We start from the raw sequence: 23754 nt of genomic DNA on the forward strand, positions 1-23754 counted from the left end.
GTACCACTGTATAGCATAGCACTTGACCATCCTTTACACCTGAACTTTCTGCACCACGTTACCCACTGGAGAGTTATGACGCCTCTATTTACTTGCTTTTGCAGAAACAAACGTGACTCTCTGCTAACTCCAGCTGCAGGGGTACTTTCCTCCCATCTGCAAAGCTCTGACAGAGCTGAGGTGCCATAAGTGAAACCAAGTATGACCCCCCTGGTTGAGATGCATGCTAGCTTTTACTAGACCAAGGTACTGAAGTTGGACATAAGGCAGCTGAGCTGCACAGGACTCTTCTTCAAAAAGGCAGGCGTTCTGTGCTACCGAGAAGCTGGCGCTTTGAATATGGCGCAACTCCCTTGTTTTTGTCTGGGGTCATCTGTCCTCTGGTTTTATGGTGTCGAGAGCTTCCACCTCAGCAAAGGAGCAGCTGTAAAAGCCTCGGTGATGATGGGGGCTCAGGAAAAATAAACTAGGGCAAAGGCGACGTCTCTCCAAGAGGCCGAGACTCCCACCCACCGCTGGCCCCGCCTCGGAGTGGGAAAAGGAGAACTGGGGAGATCCGTCGGAAGAACGAGGTGGGCAACCCCTAACTCCGAAGGGAGTCGGGTAAGGGAGGTTCGCCTCCACCCAGGCGAGCTAAGGAGGTAGGTGGGGGACCAGGACGATATGGGGTGATCTTTGCAAGCCCCGCGCCGACCAGTCCTGCGCCCCTCCTTGGCTGAGCAGCCCAGTAGTGTGGCCTGGCCAAAAGACCCCGCCTGAGCAACTGCCTGCCACGAGGGGGCCACTCCCCTCTCGGATTGGCACCCGTTTTCCCACGATTGCTGGGGTACGGGCTGAAGTTTCCTCCAGCCGTAGGTAAAAGAGCACTTGCAAAAGAGAAAAGCCCCCCTGTGCAAACTTGCACATCGCGACACGCCCCCCTCCGCTTGCCTTTCTGGCTCCTTTTTAGCACTAGCACGAGGATTTCCCTATCGCCCAGTCCAGTCTGTCTCTGCATTCCTGCCGCAAGGGGGACCTTCCTTCCCAGTTCCGGGATGTAGTTCCGTCTGTTTGCACAGCAAAATGCTTTCTATGCAATTATCTGGCCGCGCTTGGGGACCGTTTGATGTGGGATGTGTGGTAGTGGATCCGCTGCTTTTGAGTGTTGTGCTTGGTTTTTGATCGTAGCCTTTCCGACCCTGCTTATTTTGATGGTAAAGATGCCATTCTTGTTTTGGGATCTGATCCGGCAGCTTTGCTAGTGTTTGTGTTTCTGAGATTCTAGCATTGGGCGGCGGGGAGTCTGAGTGACACACTGAAAAACGTACCAGTGCAACATTATTCATCGGTGGTAAGGAAAGTTTTGTTTTGAAGTTAATATTTCAACTTGCTAGTCGCTGAAAACCTGTTTGAAATGTCTTTGGCCGCCCACTCAGCTGCAGCACCTGCTATTCTTTCAGACTGAAGGGACGTGACAGTACCGCTATACTAAGAGGATCAAGAGCGCAATTTATAATCGTGGGATTCCTTTATGCAGAGTTCTTGCTCATGTACTCCTAATTGCAATTTATCTGAGAAACCCTTGCGGAATACGTTATTTGTCTTTTGCAAGCCTCAGTTTCCCTTTTGTGTTGCAGGTTGAAGGGATGAGGAAGACAAGTGTCAGCTTATGTGTTTCTCTGAAAGTAAACTGCTCATCTTGAGGTACTTAGAAGTTTAAGGAGTGGAAAAAACCTGTTACTCTCCTAGTTTGCTTTTCCTATATTATATGCAATATTCTGTTCAGATCAGGATGTGCGTTACCCTGCTGAAAATATTTTACTGATTGGAATAAGGAGCATGTTGCTGCAATCCATAACAATTTAAGAGTCACTTCTCATGAAGCCTCTCAAAGCAGTTTCACAATGCAATAAAAACCATGTAAAACCATTTAAAATAAATTCAGGTATGCACTCTTTTGTTATAGCAAGTGGCTTTGATGAGCAACTATTAGTTGGGATCTACATTTGTAGTTGATTCTCCACCCGAGGGTCTGTAACAGCAAGTGTATTTTTGGTAGGTGATTGGAGGGTGACCGGGTGGGATGGCTGCGGGACCTGCTACAGACAATTACCGTATTTTTCGCCCTACAGGACGCACCTTTTCCCCTCCAAAAATGAAGGGGAAATCTGTGTGCGTCCTATGGGGCGAATGCAGGCTTTCGCTGAAGCGTGGAGAGTGAGAGGGGTCGGTGCGAAGGAAGCGACCAGCAAGACTGGGGAGCCTGCGGGAGTTCCCACAGGGATCCCTAGGCTGCGGATAGCAGCCTGCTGCACGCAGCGCGGGGCGCACTGAAGCAGAGCGCCCCGTGCTTCGGGCAGATATCCGCGGCTGGGGGGGGGAATAATTCCCCCCTTTATTCCCCCCCCCAAAACTAGGTGCATCCTATGGGCCGGTGCGTCCTATAGGGTGAAAAATACCGTACTGAATAATTTTTTTCATTCCTGCTTGTGGGTTTCTAGATACTAATGATGTAGGAGTTTGAGTTTCTGCTAGCCCACACCATTCTAATGGTTTGGGGCCGTACCAAAATTTACATTATGCCCTTTGCATCCACTTTGTTACAGCACTCTGGACATTTTAAGAATTTCTCCATAATAATTTATGTGCCCCTCACATGGCAACCACCACACATGGAACATTTCCTCTAGCAGGGTTTCCCAAACTTGGGTCTCCAGCTGTTGTTGGACTACAACATAAATTTGTGACATTGGAAGTGGCCCTAATTTTTGGTAGGCTGGAATAATTGCTTTGAGCTAAATCCAGACCTACTTTACCCAGCCTAAGCATTGACTGGGGTCAGAATTTACCTGAAGTAACAGAGAAGCTTCCCTCCACTGTAATTTGAAGGCCATGGAATAAATGCTGGAAAAAATGAATAAATAAGAAGTCTGTGTTCCAAGTCCTTAAGAATGCAACCCACACCCCTCTGTAATCACTGGTTAAATGCTCATTGGCATTAATGGTCCCAGATGTTGCCCAAAGCCTTTAAAACCTGCACCTGGCTTTATGGTGGCATATGGTGTGCTGACCTGGCCATCTTTTTATCAGTCTAGTCAAAAGGGGAGGTTATGAGCGCCACTGTTCACAGATGTCTCAGAATACCTTTCTCTTGGGAGCACTGGCTGAGAATTTTGTTAAGCACTATTAGCTGGTCCATTTAAATTCAACTCCTTCACAGCAGCAATACAAAACATATACCCCTAAGAAATGTGGTGTGAGAGAGAACACATGTGACAATTACGCACACTTTAATTTTGAGGGGACAGGACATTTCTGACTACTTTGAAGCTAAAGTAATTTTCTTTTGCCTCTCAGTGTGTCTGAACAGGTAAAACGAGTGTCTCCCAAGTTGAAGTTTGGCCAAGGGAGTTGCAAGCGACTTTCTTCTTGAAGTACCATGTCCACAGATGCTGATCCCTCGACCTTAGTGAAAGTGCTCCACTTGGTTTTCCTTTCAACTTTCTGGGGAATGCAGATCTGGGTGACTTTTATAGCCAGTAGGTTGGGACCGTTCCACAGCCCCCCTCTTTGCACATAGATGCTTAAAGGCCAAATTAATCATGGTTAATTTATTTAGGGAGGGATTCAACATTTGGAGAAATAGGAGTGCTCTGCACTAGCATATGCAGTAAATTCAGAAAGGGGAAAAGGGCTACTTTAGCTTGGCAGTAAGATGTAGGCTGGGCAAATAGGGATAACACTGGCTGGCAAGAAGATTTACTTTCTGGATTGGTGAGTCTATATTCCTAGACACCAAGCAGCTGAATGATGATGTTGTTGTGAAGGTAAAACCACCAAGTGTGGAAAATCCTAATAAACAATGGAAATAAGCATAGCTGTCAACTTTCGGATTTGAAAATAAGGGATCAGCAGCCTCACCTGTCCCAGGGACAGTCTACGGGATATCTAACAATCCGGGATAGCAGCGGAAAGCAGCAGGAAACAGCGCTGAAATAAGGGAATTTCCCGCAAAAAAAGGGAAGGTTGACAGCTACGGAAATAAGCCATTCTGAAGCTAGAAGAGATTATCTAAAACTGTATACGTCTGTTAATTTTGCATCCAATGGTTTTTTAAAAATAGCTATTCATTATTATTTTTAGCATTTGTAGCATTTAAATAACCTTGTTCCTTTGTGTTCGCCCCACTTGTTCTTGCAGGTTTTGTGATGGGCAACAATCTCTCACAACATACATTCGGATTCATTCAGAGTTGCCTCTTCCCTTATTACTTCCACATTGGCTCAGCTTGTGCTTTCATCAACCTGACCATATTTGCCATGTGTCACCCCAGCGAACTTCTCAATGAGGAAGAAACCATGCAGGTAGTGGGCTCCCTCTTTTAAATATCACGTGCATCCGTTCGTCCGCCATTCTGCTTTGTTATATGGCCTCGCTTGTGATGGCATGCCTGCCTTAGGAAGAAGTGGTTGGACCGAGAAGCCACCCACGGTTACCAGCAGGGCACTCCTTGTGTTTCCTGTAACTACCACCACGGCTGGTAGGGGGTAGTGTTCAGACAGTAGGTGGTGGGGCAGAGCAGCAAAGGAGCACAGTTTGGTGACTTGGCACAGGAATGGAACATCTTGCACCGAAATATACCCTATTAATCCTAATTTGAAAATGCAATGGCAGGGCCAACCCACAGGGTTATTTTAAGGATGATATGCACTGCTGGGGCCACAGGAACCTGCCTAGGTACCAGCCATGAATCTAAATATTATTCCTGCAAAGCGATTGCAGCTACATGTGATATGAAAACCCCCACATACTAGCTGATGCTACCAGACAATGAATAGTATAACTATCTTTCCTTTCCAGATTACAGTCTTCTTCATTTGCGTCATAGTTGCTGCTCTAAACGCTCAGTGGTTTGGGCAAGTGACTTCAGATATTATGGCCGAAATGCACCTGATTGAGCAAAGCTATGCCTTGGGAGAGGATGCTGGGTGGTTCCCGCATAAGTCCTTTATGCGGCTGCGTCAACTGGATTCTCATTACAGGGAGCTGACAAGCAGACTGAGCATCTATCATGGTTTCTCTTCCCTCTGCAACCTGTGCTGCATCGCATGCAATGGCTTGAGCCTCTTCTATATGGCTGCTCACCTTTCAACATTATAAGCACATGGGTAAATAACCTGCATGGGCATGATTGTGAAAAGATGGACTGCAAATGGCAGGAGCCAGGGCCTGGGTTGCTGTAGAGTGCTCCTCCAAGCAGGACTCACAGGTGCTTGGATCACCCTGTTCTGAGTGTAGCATGCTATCAGTTTTCCAGCCATCATTGGGTTGGCAGCCCATGCACTAATCAACCTTTCATAGAACACTGGACTCCTTGTTGATCAATGAGACATCTCATTGTGATAGTAATACTTGGTCAGACAATTATGAGACAATTTAAATGCCACCAAAATACTTGATGCAAGTAACAGGTTTCTTTTTGAAAATGAAAAATTCGTAAGCAGATGCCTACAGCTGAAAAAGGATTTGTCACTTCATGTGCCCTCTGCTCCCCTTAGTCTTCTAAAGGACCAGATGTTAACCTTTTAAGGTGGCTGCAGCCTTGCTAGTTATGGGTATCAGCTTAAGGGCACCTATGACTTCCTAACTGTGCTTGGTCCAGTCCAGGGAAAATCTCTTCTGATATCAAATATATTTGATACCAACTTCTGAAAAGGTAAAATGCTCTTCCCAGCCAAAAGGTTTTTAATTCTACCATGGATTATATTAAAGCCTTACGTTCCAAAGAGCAACAACAGATGCGGTAATAAAACGAAATCTAACTGCAGTAATGAATTTGTTTCCCGGCCAAAAGTGCTCCTGTTCTTTATTTGCTATACAACAGAGGTCTAGTTTCAAAAGTCAAGCAGCCGTTTGGTACCTCCTTTTCCCTGGAGACAAGCACTAGCCAGAGTTGTTCAGGTAGAACTTGCCCTTCTATATAGGTTGAACTCAGGAGTAAGTTGCTGTACAGCACATTCCTTGCCTTATGCGTTTACTGGATCTTCCCACCTCCATGAAAAGTGATGTGAGTTCCAAGTTCAGAAAGCACATGCATGAGAGCACTTCAAAAACAATTAAGCTGTATACAGAGGGATGCCATAGACTCAGTGTGAAGGCGCATCCTTGAGATACTGTACTCTAGAAACAAGTCATTTTATGTTGTTTTTTTACTTGTTGTACATTAGCAGCATGGAGAAGGATGCTACTGTGGCCACAACTTTAGCAATTGGGTAGGCATAAGAAATGTACCTCCGGAAATTAAAACCATAATTTAGAACCTATAAAATGTGCCCAGCTCCTTTTAAAACTTATTTTGGATAGGTTAATGCGATCTTGTCACAGCAAAAAGCCAGCAAAATTGTAAAGCTCTCAACAATGGCATTCCACATTCCTTTGCTGAAGTGCACAAGACAGTAGTGAATAAATCGCAGCTGTGGTTTAATCTCTGTGCCTATTGAGCAGGGGAACGCTCTGAATGAATCTATTGGAAAAGTAACAACAGGTGGCAGGCATTTAGGGGTCCCCCTCCATATTCTAAATATTCCAAAAACAGAATTGTTAGCTGTGCTTGCATAGCATTGGATGCAAGCATGCTCCCTGACCCCTAGATACACTTATTTTATGGCACTTAAATCTGTAAAGTTATACTGTGTTGCCCCAAGCTGCAAGTAGAAGCCCCATTGAGATTAACACGGTTTATGGCAAATTGGATACTTCAAGAAATAATCAGATATTCGGGGGGTGGGGGGGTGGGATCTATTTCTCTCAAGCAAAACTCAGTGTATTAAATATCTAGGTGAATAACGTAACAGGAGCCCTGCTGGATCAGGTGAAAAAGAGGCTCATATAATCCAGCAAGTTGTACTCACAGTGCCCAAGCAGATACGTGCGAGGTGCCTGCATGCAGGACCCAAGTGCCACAGGGTTCTCCCCACCTGTGATACTCCGCAACTGGTATTCAGAGACATACTGCCTTTGACAGTGGAGAGTGAGGTTTTCTACTTGATGTATGCCCCGTTTTGTTCTATTCCTTTACTTTTAAGGAAATGTGAACGATGCTTATTCACCCCAATTAAATAGAAGTGCAGATGCAGTTTCTGTGGCTAGGATTAGGAAATCTGCCATCTCGATGGTTGCAGAAGAAGATACATGTGTACGAAATGTTCCATCTTTCAGTTTATAAATCTAAAGAGGCCTTGTTCCATTATGTGTTGTATTCCACCCCCACTCCCCTCAAAATGTTCATTCACTTTAGCCAGTGGACCTTCTTCCCAAAGAAGTAGTTTTTAGAAAAAGGTGCAAGTTTCACCAAAACCAAAAAGGTAGGAGTTGCAGCTTTTATGAAGTACCTGCAAAAACAATTAGAAAGTCAACCTCCACTCTTGGCTCACAATATTTTAAGATAACCTTATATGCTTGTGTTTGTGCATGCATGTTTGCTTATACTACTGTCCCATTTCCCCACCCCATTCCACACTGAAAGATACTGGAATAACTTGATAGGTTAGATTCTCACCTGCTCTACAAATTTGGAAGAAGATAGGACAGAAACATAATATGGGTGGGATTCACCTAACAAGCCCAGTCAGCAGAAGCTCTTATGCCCAGAAATTGGCTCTGGGCAGGGGTCAGGAGAATCTGCAGAATAGCGCACAGTGGAGAGAAAGGTAGGCTTCATTCTGTCTGGCAAGCTGAAATGTTTGCACAGAGGGAATGCTCACCACAGCACGATGCTCAAGTCCATCACCTGCTTTGACTGTTGGAACAATCTAATAGGCTAGGTTGGTAAGAAGAGATGTCCCCACTGCGAAGATCCATGACATCCTAAAAGTTCAGGCAGGCACAACTGCAGCAAATTACCCTTTCTTTAGAAGCTGATCACCTAACCTTTTGCTGCAAGGCAGTCTAAAAATACAGCCACCTTTCAATGCAATGGCTATGCAATGTTATTCTCGTAAGTAACTGTCACGTCTAGCTGGTGCCACCAAGAGAAAACTGAGGCAGCTCTGTAGTGAAATGGATGAATAAGCTTCAGCTGAAGCTGACACCTCTAATCTGAAGTGACAACATATGGGCAGTTTTGTTGGCTGTTGATATCTAAGACTACTGTATCCTTAACAGCAGAATCTGCTGACGAACAATTATTTCTCTGTCAGACTACTGTTAGAAAAAAAAAAATCCTTCTTGATTTTTTGAAGCAAGTAGATGGATCCTGTTGATTCAACATTACACACGTGTCATTTTGACAATAAAGATGAGTAACATGCAGTCCCCAGCTCAGAATCTCACCTTTGGTGCTGCAGTGCTTGTAGCAATGTGGTTTCTGTGTCTATCTGGTATATCTCTCCTTTTTCTTCATCCTCAAAATACAGCTGTGCAATTTAATATGAAAGACAAATCAACTAAATATGTGAACAAGGACAAGCAACATTACCTGTACAATATTTATGCAGGTCAGTAGGGCATCTGTAATACTAACAACCAACTACTCATGTGATGGAAAACCCTTTTTATTGCTTCCGTTTGAGACTGCAGTTTATTAGGGCAAGTTCTGGGAGTCCAGAATTGTGGTAGTTTAGGGGTTGTTTTTTACCGGATTTAATTTTATTTCTATTTATTGCTTGCCATATACTTCAAGCCTTTGGAAGAGCTAAATAAATGAATTTTTATTCAAGCCTACAAATCTAAGTACTTAATGGAAGTTTTAAAACAATTTTGCAGTTGTTTATGGATAACACAACCCTCTGATTTGAGATTATTCTCTGCCTGTCTGACCTATCTGTGGCTATATCAGGGTTGGGGAGTTTGGCCCTCCAGATGTTTCTGGACTGCAAATCCTATTAACCCCAGCATAGCCAATGATCAATGAAGATGGTAATTTTAGACCCAACAGCATTTGAAGAGCCATGAGTTTCTCATTCTTCGCCTGGGATGCAGGTAGAGGCTGACTTAGGCTCTGTCAAACTCCATGATGAAGCTGTTGCTTAGTATACTGTTGTGTGAAGGCAAAAAGTGTGGTTGCTCTCTCAATCTTTGCTGGAAGGCTCCTTTTTACTCCCTCTAACCTCAGTCTTTCTGTCCCCTCTCTCTCCACCTCTGCTAGAGCCCATTGCTCCCCTCCCGCCCCTCCTTAGGGTATAAAAGGTCTAGACTCCAGGCATCCCACATGGGGCTACACTGCTCAGGGTTATATATATTAGAATATCCATTTTAAGAAAGGACAGATAAATGCCAAAAGGTGTTGTATCTTACCTCCAGTTCACTTGGAATATATTTCTTTTCTACATCCCAGGGAGGTAGTTCTTCAAACATGACCATTAAGTGGTCAATAAATCTGAAACACAAGATGCATCATGTTACTCTCCAAGCCATTAAGTTCAGCTTCAGCAACTACTAGAGTTGAATTCAAGTAGATACTGTACACTGACGCCTTTGGAATTCAAAGCAATGTAGCTTCATTAAAGGCTGCTAACCAACGCAGTATTTTTTAAAATTAAATTCTTCAATGCTTTTTTCAAAATAGGCACGCTCAGGAAGATCATAAATCTATTCTCTTATTTAAGGTTAATCCAAAAATAACTACTTTCTCACAGCACTGCTCAGAGTCTCTAAAATAGCTCACAACCACCACTTCATATAAACATGCTCTAAGACTCCAAAAGTTTTGGACCACAACTTCCATCATCCCTGTCCATTGCCCATGCTGGCTGGGGCTGAAATGAGTTGTAGCCCAAAACATTTGATGGAAGGCATCAGGTGGGGAAGACTTGTTCAGACATTACTGAGATTAGCAGATGAGGCTGGCAGGCATGCTCCCACTCCTACTCTTCACATTCAGAACATCTCAATGGTCTTACCAAAGTACTGGAAAACACAGCAAATAGAATGTGTGAATTGAACCCACTGCCTCCTCCCTCCCATATTATGTTCATTTGGATTTATATAAATTCAGCTTTAAAAAACAACCACCTCGATTCTTCATGAAAAGAGGAGATGAAGTCAGTTTGCCCATGCTCGGGATACAGGAACAGCACAGGCCAGGTTAGGCTGCCATTCTCATCTAAACAGACTTTGGCACCGATATCATTTTCTGAGCCAAGTCCATCTAAAGACATCTCAGCCAGGTCTGCTGATATCGTTGTGTCTTCCTTAGAGGATGCTAGAGACAATTTGATGTTCCGATCCTATATCGGAAGAGAAAAGAAAAAAAAATGAGGCAAGTATCCACATCTTTACACATTTAAAATTTCCAGGGGCAATTCTTCCCACCAAAAGAAAAAGTTACCTTGATAGCTTTGAGTAAGGCCTCCTTCCGAGACTGTTCCCTCTTCTCCTGCAATTTAGCTTTTCTGAAATCCCTCTCTTCAGTGCGCTGAAAGACAGACAAAGCTACATCGTTACTGTGGGGAGGAGAATGCTGTTCCACCAGTCTTAGTCTACTGTATAAACAGGTTTCCATTTGCCCGCTTCTAACCTTTAGTCTATCAGCTTTAGCTCTTGTTTCCAGAAGTTTCTTTTCTTTTGGATCTATTCTCAATCCCTCCTCGCACCATGTTATGGCTTCAGAGAAGTGTTTAAGTTCCAAATGGCACAGTGCTCCTAGAAAAGCAATACAGTGGTTACATACGCTTCAGGTTACAGACTCCGCTAACCCAAAAATAGTACCTCGGGTTAAGAACTTTGCTTCAGGATGAGAACAGAAATCATGCAGCGGCAGGCCACATTAGCTAAAGTGGTGCTTCAGGTTAAGAACAGTTTCAGGTTAAGAATGGACCTCCAGAACGAATTAAGTTCTTAACACGAGGTACCACTGTAGTTTGTTTCACATATGTCTGCAGCAAACACAGATACACTCAACTAATTTTTAAAACATCAGTGTGGCAAACAGGGATGTACACTTACGCTGGTCAATTTGTTTCCAGACTGAAGGCAGTGAAGAGCCATAGAGGCCTGAATTCTAGGCTGACTTTTATTTATTTTCTTACATTTATGCCCTACTTTTCTTCCCTCATACAACCTAACATGACCCTACATTTATTATTACTTTTAGAAGTATTTATAACCCACTCTTCACCGACTATTTTCAATCTCAGAGCAGGGAGCAACATAACAAATAATAAAAGCATGTCCAGTAAATAGTAACAAATTTACAGTTCCATTGTAAGGCAAACAAAGCTAAACTACAATAAGGGCACCAATTGTAAAGATCTCCCACTCCTTTTCCAAAGTAGCAACACCACAAAAAACATCAACAAAAAAGACAAGGGTGGCAATAAGCCTCAACTCTTGTTTCTTTCTTCTTCCTGGTCCCAACGAAACTCGCAGGGCTCAAATTTGGTAGGGCTGCTGGGAAGGATGCGGCAGGTGGATTTGTGAGCATCTTCCATCTCTCCTTACTAGTGAGCACAAACAGCATTCAGCATCCTCCTGTGGTTCCCAGATGCTAACGAGACCAAGACCTGCTTTGCTTCATTGGAGTGGTGGTCTCATGTGCCTTCAGACCACATGCTGCCCCTAACATACTGCAAATAACTTCGTTCCAAGGTTCCCATGCTTCTTCCTTCTCTTTATCTCAAGTAGACACAACCCTTTTAAGTAGCATTATGTTATTATTTCATGGCACTTTGAAAGTTTACTTTTTAAGAATATTCTATACAAACTTTTATTGCTGTTATACAGTGCCCCCACTTTCTTAATTACATGGAGGCCTCTATTAAAATGCAACTGTTGAACATTCTTTTACCTCTTGTAATTGCCTTGAGGTGATTGGGTTTCAGTTTTCTTGCTGCGATAGCATCATTGAGAGCAGAGCGATAGTTACCTAAACAAAACATACCTCTGTAAAACCTGGGTCATTACATTGGATTTTTAAGGGAGGCTGGCAAATTGCTCCCTAAGAAACACTGGGCTACACTGAGGCAAGACACGTGAGGTCTTCAAATATGACATTAATTTATAAGGATAATGAAAAGAGGAGGCATTATAACAGGTAAGATACAGATTCCAAAGGCTGCCCCTCTTTTTTTAAAAAAAATGTATTTGATAAATAATAATTTGATTTTGTTGCAAAAACTTCAACACAACCTATTACTTCTTGGCTTTCTTTTCAGACTCTGTATTTGAGGCTATTCATCCCTACTAAAAACCAACAGCACTCAATTCTTTTTTTTTTATCCAGACTAGCTGCTCAAGAGACATCTCTGCTTGCACATACTGAATCTTGGGACCTGGAATACATTGGATCAAATTCTGTTTAACAAAATTTAAAGCACTGCAATGTGAACAGTGACAGCCAAACCAGACACAATATTATGCATATTTGAGAGTAAGTCCCAAGGAACTCAGTGGTGCCTATTTTCTTTGGGAGCTCCACATACACTGTTAAATTAACATCTAACAAGGATCTTGTCAGATATGGGTCTAAAATTTAGCATCCTCAATACTACTTGTTTGTTTAAAAAAACATTCAAAAACAACTTTATGACTGCTGGAACATACAGGAGAAAGTCCTACCTTTGATATTTTTCTGCTATATAGAATTTGAGCTAGGCACAATTTTGAATGCAATACATTACCCAAATAAAACTGGGCTGCAGCTCTGTTTGTATGAAGAACAGTATTCAATTCTAGGTCATTGCACTTCTTTTTCAGTCCTTCTGAATAGGATATCACAGCCTTCTTATAATCCTTTTCCTTGAAATAATCATTGCCCTCATTCTTATAAGCCTGGGCTTGAAAAACACCAATAAAGATAAACATTGCAACGTTAGAAAAGCAATTATAAGCACTCCTTTAAAAGTCAAGTTATCTATAACACATAAAGCACAAATCTTATGCTTCCCAGAAAACTCAGGCTAATCAGCCTGCTATACTATGGTTTTTTTTCTTTTACATCAAAGGGGGTCAAGGATATTTCTGCAGCTATTAAAGTTTTTAATGCTATGATAACCTCTCATTTTTTTATGGAGCTGCGCGTGCTGGCCAAGTTAAATTTCTACAAGTCCTATGAGCCCCAATATGTATTTTTTGAAATGGGACGGTGCCCTTTCAAGATAAACACTTGGTTGTTAACCTTAAAGCTCTGGCTTAAAATCTTTATTTTCAAAATGGGAATACAGTAGGGCCGTCAGCTCATTTATCTGTGGACACCTATTGCAGCATTTGGACAAAGGTTATGACAGAGGCTGTATTTGACTGTCACCCTTTCTCCTTCAAATGGGACACAACAGAGCACCCGCCTTGGTAAGACAAAGCTGGGATGTCTCTTTTCAAAACATTGAACTGATTGAGATGAAACAATTATGTCCTTTGATTCCTAGAGAAAGTGTTGCGAGAACAATGTAAATTTCATCAGCTGATACATTTACAGTATGTAAGTGGAGACTACCTTCAGTTGTTTGGTCCTCATCAAAAATAATAGACTGAAGACAAGCAAGGTCAGGATTCTGCTTAGGATCTATTTCAGCAGGAGCTTTCCTCATGAACATTGGGATCTGGTCAAATTCCTGTCAACAAATGCAGGCAGCCCAAGTTACCAAGGATAGAAGAAAAGGGTTCAAAATAGCCACATGTCTTTGGAAATAGAGCCTTTATTCGAGATACTTAACAGAAGAACTTGCATTTTTTCCCTCCCATACATTGAATTTTGTCCCTGGGTATTTCTAAAGAATTCACTTAATTCATAGTTCTTGGCTTTCTAGGTAAGTAATTTCAGACTTAGCATCAGCCCTTGCTAAACCTTCAAACCCACCATTTTCCTGTTACAAAAACACAAAACCAAACCAAAACCAACAGGAATGTAAGATATAGATCCTGTAATATCCGTCATTGAATTATATTAAATTTCTCTATTCTTTCAAGTCAATTCTTGTTTACCAAGAAAGACACATTGGCGAGGTTAGCACATAATGCTAAACCATTGTTTATTAAACTACAGTTTATTAAACTGTATCATCAATAAACTAGTTAATAATAAATTAGTTTAATAAACAGTATAGAAAAATGTGACTAGAGAATTCATCATCTTATTCAACATCTAGCCCTCCCTCCAGAATTCTGGCCCTCCCTCCAAATGTTGTTGGATTCCAATGCCCATCAGCCCCAGTCAGCATGGTCAAGGGACAGCAAAGTCTGCAGAGTCACAAGTTCCCAAATTCAGGTTACAATTAAAAAAAATTTTTTTTTGATACACTGACATGTATTGTGAACTTGCAACCCAATACGAAAGTTTAAAATGCTACCTACTCTAATGTCACAACACACATCCCACCCCTTGGTTAGAAAGCCAACATCCACTGTACATGTTCTCTAAAACTGCTCTCTATATCCAGGTGTGGGAGATGACTGATTATTAACACTGGAAGCAAGGCATTCTGCACAAGCTCTAGAGGCACTCTCATCTTTACTGCTGGTTCATATGCCTTGAAGTTGAAAGTAGGCTCCAGAACTGACCTCTGGCTCAAACATAATTTAGTAAAGCTAACCAGCAATGCTTACAACAAATAACCCTGTTAAGATCGGTACCATCACCCCTCACCTTGCAGTGGTTAGGAGGAAGACTGGGAACTAGTGGTTTGCAGAAGGCAAGCCAGTGTTTGTTTACTTTATATCTTACCTTTCATCCAAGGAGCTCAAGACAGCGCGCATGATCCCACCCCCTTCCACATGTGATCCCAGCAACAACAACCACCACCACCCTGCGAGGTCGTTTAGGCTGAGAGAGGCAGTGACCGGCTCAGAGCCACCCCAGCAAACTTCCCGGGCGAGTGGGAGATTTCGAACCCGGGTCCTATCCCGACATTCAAAACTGCAGACCAATTCCCCCCAAAAGCTCACCCTCTGCCTACCTGACAGGGCTGTTGGAGAGGACGGAAGGGGGGGGGACAAGAGGCCGGTGAAAAGAGGATAAAACTAAAAGGCTGGAGACTCTTCCCCAACTTGGCATCTCCCCAGGAGCCCGTGCAGTCGAGCGCGGCCCTCGGGTCCTCCCTCGTCCCGCCGCCCGGAGAGACGCACCTGCTCCCAGTTCTCGGGGCTGAGGGCGCCCGCGTAGCGCTCGGGGCCGCGGAACCTGTCCAGGAAGGCATCCCAGCCCGCCTCGTGCTCTTCCTCCTCCTCCGCCATCATTTTGCGCTCCCCTTCCAGGCGCAGCCAGGCTGGCTCGCTCCGCCCTTCCGGAGGCGGCGGCTTCCCGCCCCTGCTGAGCCCGAAGCGGGAGGAGCCCGACGCTGCTTCCCTGGGCCTGCAAGGGGGAACGCGGCGCTGCAGCGGGGCTTTTGCAAGCTCTTTCTATCACCGCCCCGCCCTTGTTTTAAATTATTTCGCTTGTGGGGGCGTCAGTTGTCTGGGGTTGTAGGCGGGAAAAGGCGAGCTGAGGAAAAACCAGTGCCGGATTTACATATAAGCGGGTGGCGCTGTGGGATGCGGTGGCGCTGTGAGTTAAACCACAGAGCCTAGCGCTTGCCGATCAGAAGGTCGGCAGTTCGAATCCCCACGACGGCGTGAGCGCCGGTTGCTCGGTCCCTGCTCCTGCCAACCTAGCAGTTCGAAAGCACGACAAGTGCAAGTAGATAAATAGGTACCGCTCCAGCGGGAAGGTAAATGGCGTTTCCGTGCGCTGCTCTGGTTCGCCAGAAGCGGCTTAGTCATGCTGGCCACATGACCTAGAAGCTGTACGCCGGCTCCCTCGGCCAGTAAAGCGAGATGAGCGCCGCAACCCCAGAGTTGTCCGCCACTGGGCCTAATGGTCAGGGGTCCCTTTACCTAAGACGACTAAACAACAACATTGGTATTTAAAAGGGGCTTGCAGGAGTGTTGTATACAAGCTAATAAGTGACTAGGGCATGCATGCCTTGATCTTCATAGAAAAGCCTGTCATGATGTAACTATAGCAAGCAAAAGTCCAGGAGGCTGGATTCTGTAGGGAATTGATGTTCTTTATTATCCAGGTAGCTGGTAAATTATCAATTCCTTTTATGGTCCTTTATAATGTTCTTGCTGAGGTTCAGTATAGGAAGAGTGATGTTCACAGCCTTTTTGTTGTTGTTGCTGTTAGGAAGAGCTATGCACCAAGATCCTTTCTCCTCTTCCGGTCCAATATTAATTTCCATTGGCCGATCTCCAGAGGTTTATAACAGCAAGAAGTCTGGAAGGGGTGTGGCGGATACTATTCAGGGCTCTGGAACTCCTTAGAGCATTTTCAGCAGCAGTGTCACCGGCCTCCGTCTTGCAGTTGCTTTCAAGCCTCTCCTTCTGATTGGAGAGAACAGAAGAAACGCGCTCATGGGCATGTGCTGCAGCTATGCAGACAGAAGCATCTGGGTCATGCATCAAGCCTTCAAGAGCTGAAAATGAAAGGGAAACATTAACACATAAGGGGGCACTGATCCAAATAAATGCTAAACCTTTCACATTAAACCTTCAGCTATTTAGTGTCCTTGTGGTTGTTGTGGACATCTTTAAAAATACCTCCACAAATTTTATGATTTGCACATATTTAGTGAATTTGCTTATTTGTGTCTTTCATTTCAGGGTGGATCAAAGCAGAGAAAACCCCCCGCTATAAGTAAGTCAGAAATTAGATCATTATAACAAAAGGGAAAAAAACCCTATGGAAAATCGCATTTTAAAATTTCTTGCTCTCTGGCACCATCTGGTGTTGTGTGTTTGTAGCACATTCAAATCACTGTTTCTTTAGTAATATGCCTGAGTCCTGAGTTGCACATTATTATTATGGAAGTTATTATTAGGGACCGATATAATAGAGAGATTGGATGTAGAGAGAAAAGGCACAAGTCCTGAAGGGAAAGAGCCTTACCTACAACTATTAGCTACCAAAACATTAGCCGTTATTTCTCTGCAACTGTGGAGATCAGAGTTTACATTTTAGGAAGGAAATATGACAGTCCCATAACACTGCAGAGTTTTCGGCAGACTTAATTTCCTGAATTGCAGCATAATTGTGTCCAAATCATTATGTGAAACCATATCATAGAATCACCCTTTTACAGCCTTTTTTTCTAAAACTGATACCCTACAAAAACCAAGACGGTAAATTTACATATGTCTAATAGAGATTTGAAAAATACTTAAAGGTGTTTATATATTACCCTAAACACACTTTGATTTCTTCCCCTTCCTAAGTATCTAGCAGCTTGTGCAATTTTGAATGCAACTGGGAGAAAAAGCAAAGTTGATTTTTCTGATTATATTGTGTGATTTTATGTATCCCATATGAAAGGATGTGTTCTACTTTAAGCACCACTTGTTGAATATTAAAGAAAAAATACATTGCTGCCTCAGAGGGTGGCCTCAAAATTTTTTAAGGTGCTTTCCGTATTATAACAGCAAGAATAATTGATGTGAGTTAATTCATAAATTATCGACCAATCAGTCTTTGAACTTTGCTTATATTCTGTCTTTTTTGTGTCTATACTATCTTTCACGATTCTGGCATTTTAATAAAAATGAAGGAAGAAAGGGGGAAATATACAATCTATACAAGTGTAACAGTGTCTACATCTAATTGTCTCTCCTTTGTGTTCACTCTCTTCATTTAGTACCTAAAGACATGACAGCAATAATCTTACAATTTCTCTATTTAACCTACCATGAATGATCATTTCCAAGTCTGTAGTTCCTGCCTTGCTGTCCATATGTTGTACTAGAAAACCTAAATGCAACACACAAGGATTTAGTCGTCATTTACTTGGGTCAATGCCTGGTAGCAACTCATGTAACTAATTCCACTTGAAAACAAGCCCTTTGTTTCAATGAAATGTCTTAAGAAAGTGGGTTTAAAATTGTTATATACTCAAGGACAAGGATGCAACTCTGTCCTGGTTGTCAGGGGAAGGGAGGGCTGGGTGTGCGTTCTGAAGCTAGCATTTGCTGAGTAGAAGCTTTCATCCAAACAGATGTCCACAAAACAGCTTTATCGGCATCCTTTCAGCATAGCAGTGGCAAACCTTGCTCCTGAGCTGAATGAGGCCGTGCGTTTGAACTGTGACAATGCCTCTTGCTTGTCTGGATAAAAGTGTGTGTGTGTTTTGTATAGAAATCTCTGGGTTTGATGTTGCAGGAATGTAGCCTACTGTACAAAGGTTAAGAGTCCTATCCCTTGTTCGATGAACCCACTACTAGAAAGCTGCTTATAAGTGAATTTGGCCCTTGGGTTTAAATAAATTCCCTAAACTTGTTTTAGGGAATTTGCATGATTTTAATGAATCCTCTCCACAGTAAAATGAAGATCAAAAGGTCCTGGCAAGAGCTAATGCAAACAGTTGAACTTGTGTTTTTCATTTACCAAGGAACACGATGGAAGCCCTTTTTATCGGAAGAAGTTCACTCTGAGTGTAGTAAAGGTCCTGGTACAAGAATCTCTGGAGATTTGCCTCTTGCTTCTGCACCTGGAAACTCAAGAAATGCATAATTGGCTTCATTAAAAATAAAGATAAAGAGCTGGTGTGAGAGTTAGGAAAGAGCTACATATATAAACATGCAACCATTATTGCCATCATCATATCTGATTTTTTAAAAAGTCTGTAGATGGACAAATATCAGCTTGCTATGAAGAATCAAATGAAGAAAGCTGTGCATAGCCTTTCATAGCGATGAGCAGGAGGAGGGATGTCAGTGCTGCTGCTCAACTCACAGCATGGCTTTTGTTCCTGCAACTGGCTGCACTAACAGAAGAGGAGGAGAGCATCTTTGAAAATCACCTCTTACACGGAAGCAACATTTGGATCGAAAGCCATTATGCGAGCTAAATGGCAGTGTTGAATTCCACCCCAGAATTCCAAAATGTCACAGTTAGGGATGTCACTCAGCTCATAATCTTTCAAAAAGATTATCACCCCACTTTGCCCTTAATCTAGACATAAAAAACAAATAAACGCAAAAAATTGTGGCTGTTGGTTGTTTTTTTAATTCCTTCAAGGTCATTACCCTTGCCACAATCAGGCTTGTGTTCTGCCTCTCTTCCTGTCCTTGTCTCTAGACTCCTTTGTACCAGCAAAGAACTTTTAGTGAAGCACTGGGAAGGGTTTATATTCAGTGGTAGAGCACATATCTTCCATGCAAAACACCCTGGGGACAACCCCTGTCATCTGCAGATAGGGCTGGGGAAGACTCTGACAACCTGGAGAACGGATGCTGTTTAATGTAAAGCAATAGTCAGAACTTGTAGACAACATACAAGGTACTGGCAGGTTTCATCCAGAACTTCTTCATGCTCAGGCCAAGCTTTTCTGCTGACAACCTGCTTTGGTAGTTTCCATCCCAGGAACTGAAATGATTCATTTAAGGCATAACTACATTCCTGCAAGATATGGAGATGATATATCATTTTTTTTTACACCATTCAGAAAACAAAACGCCCAACTACTGAATAGTCTTTAGGAAGGACACACCTTCTGGTATTTGCTCATCAACGGACAGGAAATGTGCATGTTGAGGTTTAGTATATTTACACTCGAGGAAGCATGAAACACTGTATGGGAAATGCATCCGGAAGACAAAATGTATTGAGGAGTTAGTGACCTGACACAGAGCCCTTCCTGCCTCTGTTCCTTCCCCCTCCCTCGCTCTTGTTAAGTTTTTTGATGGTGTGAGAACAGTCTTAGATGTCCTGAGAACATTGGGAGGAGGTGAAGCCCACCCCCCACAGCTGCCTCATCAGTTATGAAGGATAATGATGGGTACCTTCTTCGATGTTGGACATTCTTTTGAGAAAGTGAGGTATTGGGGGGGGGCTATCTATAAAATTGGACAGTTCAGGCAGAGTTTTTCTGAAGCTCATGCACAGACTGATTGGCCGCAGAGCCGTGCAAACTGAGGCTACCTGGGGGAGTCGCTTCACTGCTTCTTGAGGGCTTCTAAGTGGCAAACTGAAGTGCTTGCTTGGTATGTACACATTGCTTGCTGTTTTAGAATAAAATCTTTAATCTTCTCACTCACTTGTGTAGTTTGTATTGCTTCTGAATCTCATTTTGAAAGAACCACCTTGCCTTTGGCAAGACAAGCACTCAGATGGGAGGCAGAAAAGGCTAGAAGAGAGAACTTTTTAAATTATCTGGTTGGTGAGAACCATGATGGTTCTCCTGAAAACAGAGAAATGTTGGCAGAAGCTTGCCTTGTGGATGTCAGGGTCCTCCTCTTCGAGATGCAGAAGTAATGGAACCAAGTTTTCTAGTACCTGATGCCTCATTGCATGCTTGTTATTTTTCTTAGCCCGTTTCACCATTTTCCCAAAAAGACATATGGCGGAAGCACGGACACTTGCTCTTTCCTGTCTCAAAAACAAAAGAAGGCAGTGAGATTGTTTCAGTAGAGAGTGACATGCAAACTGAGCCTGATTAAAAATTTGCAATCCCATTTCTCCATTATTTTTTAAAAATGATAATTTTATTTCATTTCATGAAGCACCTCAAAGCGATTTCACAATACAGTGGTACCTCAGGTTACATACGCTTCAGGTTACATACGCTTCATGTTGCAGACTCCGCTAACCCAGAAATAGTGCTTCAGGTTAAGAACTTTGCTTCAGGATGAGAACAGAAATCGGGCTCCGGCGGCGCGGCAGCAGCAGGAGGCCCCATTAGCTAAAGTGGTGCTTCAGGTTAAGAACAGTTTCAGGTTAAGTAAGGACCTCCGGAACGAATTAAGTACTTAACCTGAGGTACCACTGTACGATAAAAACATATGCCAGGTTAGTGCCAAATGTATTGCTCTGGTTTCCTTTGGACCATATCAGTGAGGCTGAGAAGTGGGGTCTTTGTCATCTGGGCAGCCCAGAACCTCCATACACACTGCCCAGGTTTGCGTCCCGGGGAGGTCACTTTGGTGCTGCTAATGCAGCGGTTTGACTTCACCCCCGGAGGTGCACTCCATTGTCTCTCGAGACAAACAGATGCCAGCAACAAGAACAAACGTATCTAAAACAATCACATAAAAGTAATCCAAAAGCATTATATATTAAAAACAGTTAAAACCAATTACATATACTGCATATGTATGTAATATAATACTACTGGGATAAAAATCTCCACTTAGAAGGCTTGTTGAAGGTGGAAAGTCTCCAACAGATGCTGAAAAGGCCATAAAGATTCCACCTGTCTGAAATGTAATGGGAGTTCAAAAGGTTAGATACCAGCACACTAAAAGCCAGGTTCCCCTTCATGTGGAATGAGCCTTCTGATAAGATGGAATCTGCAGTATGTCTTCTCCTGCTGAGTGCAGTGATTGGTTTGGTATGTTAGGGATGAGATTATTTTTCAGATATCCTTGTCCCAAGCTGTATAGGGCTATATGGAACGGTTCATACGAGTGAATAGTAGCTGCTTCATGTTGCCCCCCATAGGGGGATTCTGATTTTGGGGTATTGTTAAAGGATGACAAGTTGTCTACCTTATTACTATATTTTTGGCACCACATGAGGATTTTCTGCCTCAGACTTGGGTTATCTCCATTTTTTTACCTTACTGAAGCTGTGCAGCATCTATCTCTGGGCAGGGTTATCAGCTGTCAAATTTTTATTTTGCTCCCCTGAGCTCAGTGTCACACCTATGATTCTCCCCTGCTATTTTATTCTTACAGCAACCTTGTGAGGTAGGTTAGGCCAAGAAAAAGAGCGACAGCCACAAGGACACTGAGTTTCTTTAATGGCACTGCCAGACTAGGGATCTGAACCTGAGAGTCTTTAAGTCCCAAACTCTAGGCACTGCACCATATTGGTTCTCATTGTCAACGTGACCTCAAGAGAAAACCACTTCTGTGAGAGGGTAGGCCTGCCTCTTGGCTTGTAACAAAACCCAGCTAGTGTGACACTGCTTTCTTACATCACTGAATAGTTCCTGAAGAGAAAGGCTGATATCGCAAATACAGTCTGCTCCTTCTGGGCCATTAAGAATCTTCTCAATTTCAGCAACTGCCTCTACAAACAGCTGCCCATCCATCCCAGCAAGACCTTTTGTCATGGCAGGCAATACAATCTTTACTTCCTCCTGCACAGAAAGGCATAATTTAAGTTAATAAACAGTCAAACCTTGGTTCTTGAACGGCTCTGTTTTTGAACATTTTGGCTCCCGAATGCCGACAACACGGAAGCAAATGCTCTCGTTTTTTAACATTTTTCGGAACCCGAACATCCGACGCAGCTTCCGTTTTGAGTTTCCTTATTGAATTGAGGCTTCTGCTTTCAGTTTTCGAATGTTTCAGAAGTCAAATGGTCTTCTGGAATGGATTACGTTCGAAAACTGAAGTTTCATTGTACCAGACCTATGGATAACAAGCTATCTGGATGTTATGTTTAAACATGAAGCAGTGGACAAGAAACATAATTTTAAGGCAAAGAAAGTGAAATAGCAATGGAGAATTAAGATTTTTTTGTAATATAATGTATGGTACTCACCTTCTCCAAGTGATAAAGTCTATTAAAAATAAAATCTTATACATGCCTGCTCAGAAGTAAGCCACACTGGCACATCAATATTTCCAATTTTGGGAATATTTTATAAGTGCATTCAACTGAGAACACTTTAAAAAATCTTCATGCTAAGCATGCAAAATGCTGAAGAGCAGTCCATGTGCCTATAGGTGTTTAGGGCACAATTTGCTTATGCCATGTACTGGAGAATTTGTGGCCATAACTCATAGGCTTTGGAGATTACTGCTATTTTTTGGATGGGATTCAATTCAACATACTGGAAAATTCAGGTTGCTCAATTAAAGTTCATTTTGTGCTCTTGCACAACAAACACACTTCACCCAAAATCAGACTTTTTGTAATAAGGAAAATTATCGGAAAACACGCTGGAAAGTATGGGCTAATGATTGATTGACACAACAACATAGAACCTCCCCACAAACAAGTCAGAATTAATGATCAGTACAGTAAATAGTTCATGTTGTCTAACTGATCCACAAATTTTGTGCAAATTGAGCTGAATGCAGTTAAATCCTCAACAGATATTTCTGAATTTATCAACTAAATCCAGTGAAATCATATGATGGGCCCTGTTGTTTACCTTTCCTATCCAGTATGCAATGTTAACCAGTCCTTTGATACACAATGCCCGGATGACTGGGTTTTCATTAGCCAGTCCTCGCTTCAGACGATACAAAGAATATTGTTTGGGAAGTCTTCTGGCCTCTGACATACAAAGAAGCTAAAAGACAAAGAAGAGGTCCATGAGAATTTGGTTCACAAGCAACTGCCTGCTTCAGATGCCAAAAATGTACTAACTTGTTTCTGGCACTTGGTTATCAATCCTACCCAAAACATCGTCCATGTTAAGCAGAAATGGCCTGCATCCATCCATTCTTGTGCCTTCCGGGGGATTTATATTGTTTATTCTTTGTGCTGCAGTCAACCACAGCAGGGGTAGGGAATCTCCAGCATGTGGACCAAATTTGGCCAGCACAGGTCCCAGTTTGTCCCATGAGGCTATTTCCCCTGAGCCATGCCTACTTGCCGCACATCTGATGTCATACTTGACATGACCTGATGCCAAATGTGGAGGGAAAAATAAGGACCAACCTAGCATTAGAGATCATGCACTTTCTCAAGTATTACTAGTTGAACAGCTTCTGCTTTCAGGTAGGTAGCCGTGTTGGTCTGACGCAGTAGAAATACAAATAAAAAAATTAAAAAAATGTCCAGTAGCATCTTAGAGACCAACTAAGTTTGTTCTTGGTATCAGCTTTCTGCTTTGAATAAGTAAAACTGCATTGTTT

General features: G+C 42.8%; 3 protein-coding genes across 28 annotated transcripts in view; 1 reads left to right on the forward strand and 2 right to left on the reverse strand.

The window, feature by feature from the left end:
- Window positions 1–177: 177 nt before the first annotated feature.
- On the forward strand, window positions 178–6785 carry LOC308479804 (transmembrane protein 205-like). Of its 7 annotated transcripts, none has more exons than XM_081010723.1 (5): window positions 178–1330; window positions 1617–1683; window positions 3337–3518; window positions 4180–4343; window positions 4840–6785. In XM_081010723.1, exons 3-5 carry the CDS (start codon window positions 3419–3421, stop codon window positions 5137–5139), a joined length of 564 nt encoding a protein of 187 aa, XP_080866849.1. In that variant the 5' UTR covers window positions 178–1330; window positions 1617–1683; window positions 3337–3418; the 3' UTR covers window positions 5140–6785. The 7 variants fall into 7 exon arrangements, with proteins under 7 accessions (XP_080866849.1, XP_080866850.1, XP_080866851.1 ...); XM_081010724.1 differs by having other exon boundaries at window positions 178–1193; XM_081010725.1 differs by having other exon boundaries at window positions 178–641.
- Window positions 5815–15195, reverse strand: TTC4 (tetratricopeptide repeat domain 4). Its single transcript, XM_081010691.1, has 10 exons — window positions 15037–15195; window positions 13409–13526; window positions 12597–12752; window positions 11765–11842; window positions 10496–10620; window positions 10307–10393; window positions 9991–10205; window positions 9274–9355; window positions 8311–8393; window positions 5815–7370 (listed from the first exon to the last, which is right to left on the reverse strand). The coding sequence occupies exons 1-10, from the start codon at window positions 15145–15147 to the stop codon at window positions 7268–7270; spliced, it is 1158 nt and encodes a 385-aa protein (XP_080866817.1). The 5' UTR covers window positions 15148–15195; the 3' UTR covers window positions 5815–7267.
- Window positions 15196–15935: 740 nt separating this feature from the next.
- The window catches only part of MROH7 (maestro heat like repeat family member 7), a 29629-nt gene continuing 21810 nt past the window's right edge, over window positions 15936–23754 (reverse strand). For 16 of the 20 annotated variants that reach the window (XM_081012454.1, XM_081012443.1, XM_081012445.1 and 13 more), the window contains 7 exons: window positions 23046–23186; window positions 21858–22022; window positions 20153–20308; window positions 19217–19339; window positions 18326–18428; window positions 17630–17692; window positions 15936–16364 (listed from right to left, as the gene is read on the reverse strand). In XM_081012454.1, the coding sequence (XP_080868580.1) occupies window positions 16120–16364; window positions 17630–17692; window positions 18326–18428; window positions 19217–19339; window positions 20153–20308; window positions 21858–22022; window positions 23046–23186 (996 nt within the window). In that variant the 3' untranslated portion in view covers window positions 15936–16119. Of the gene's footprint in view, window positions 16365–17629; window positions 17693–18325; window positions 18436–19216; window positions 19340–20152; window positions 20309–21857; window positions 22023–23045; window positions 23187–23754 lie in introns of all 20 variants that reach the window. The other 4 variants (XM_081012446.1, XR_013988256.1, XR_013988257.1 and 1 more) reach the window with 4 other exon arrangements.

This window comes from Podarcis pityusensis (assembly GCF_964106645.2).
Source record: "Podarcis pityusensis genome assembly, chromosome: 6".
NCBI classification, from domain to species: Eukaryota; Metazoa; Chordata; class Lepidosauria; order Squamata; family Lacertidae; genus Podarcis; species Podarcis pityusensis.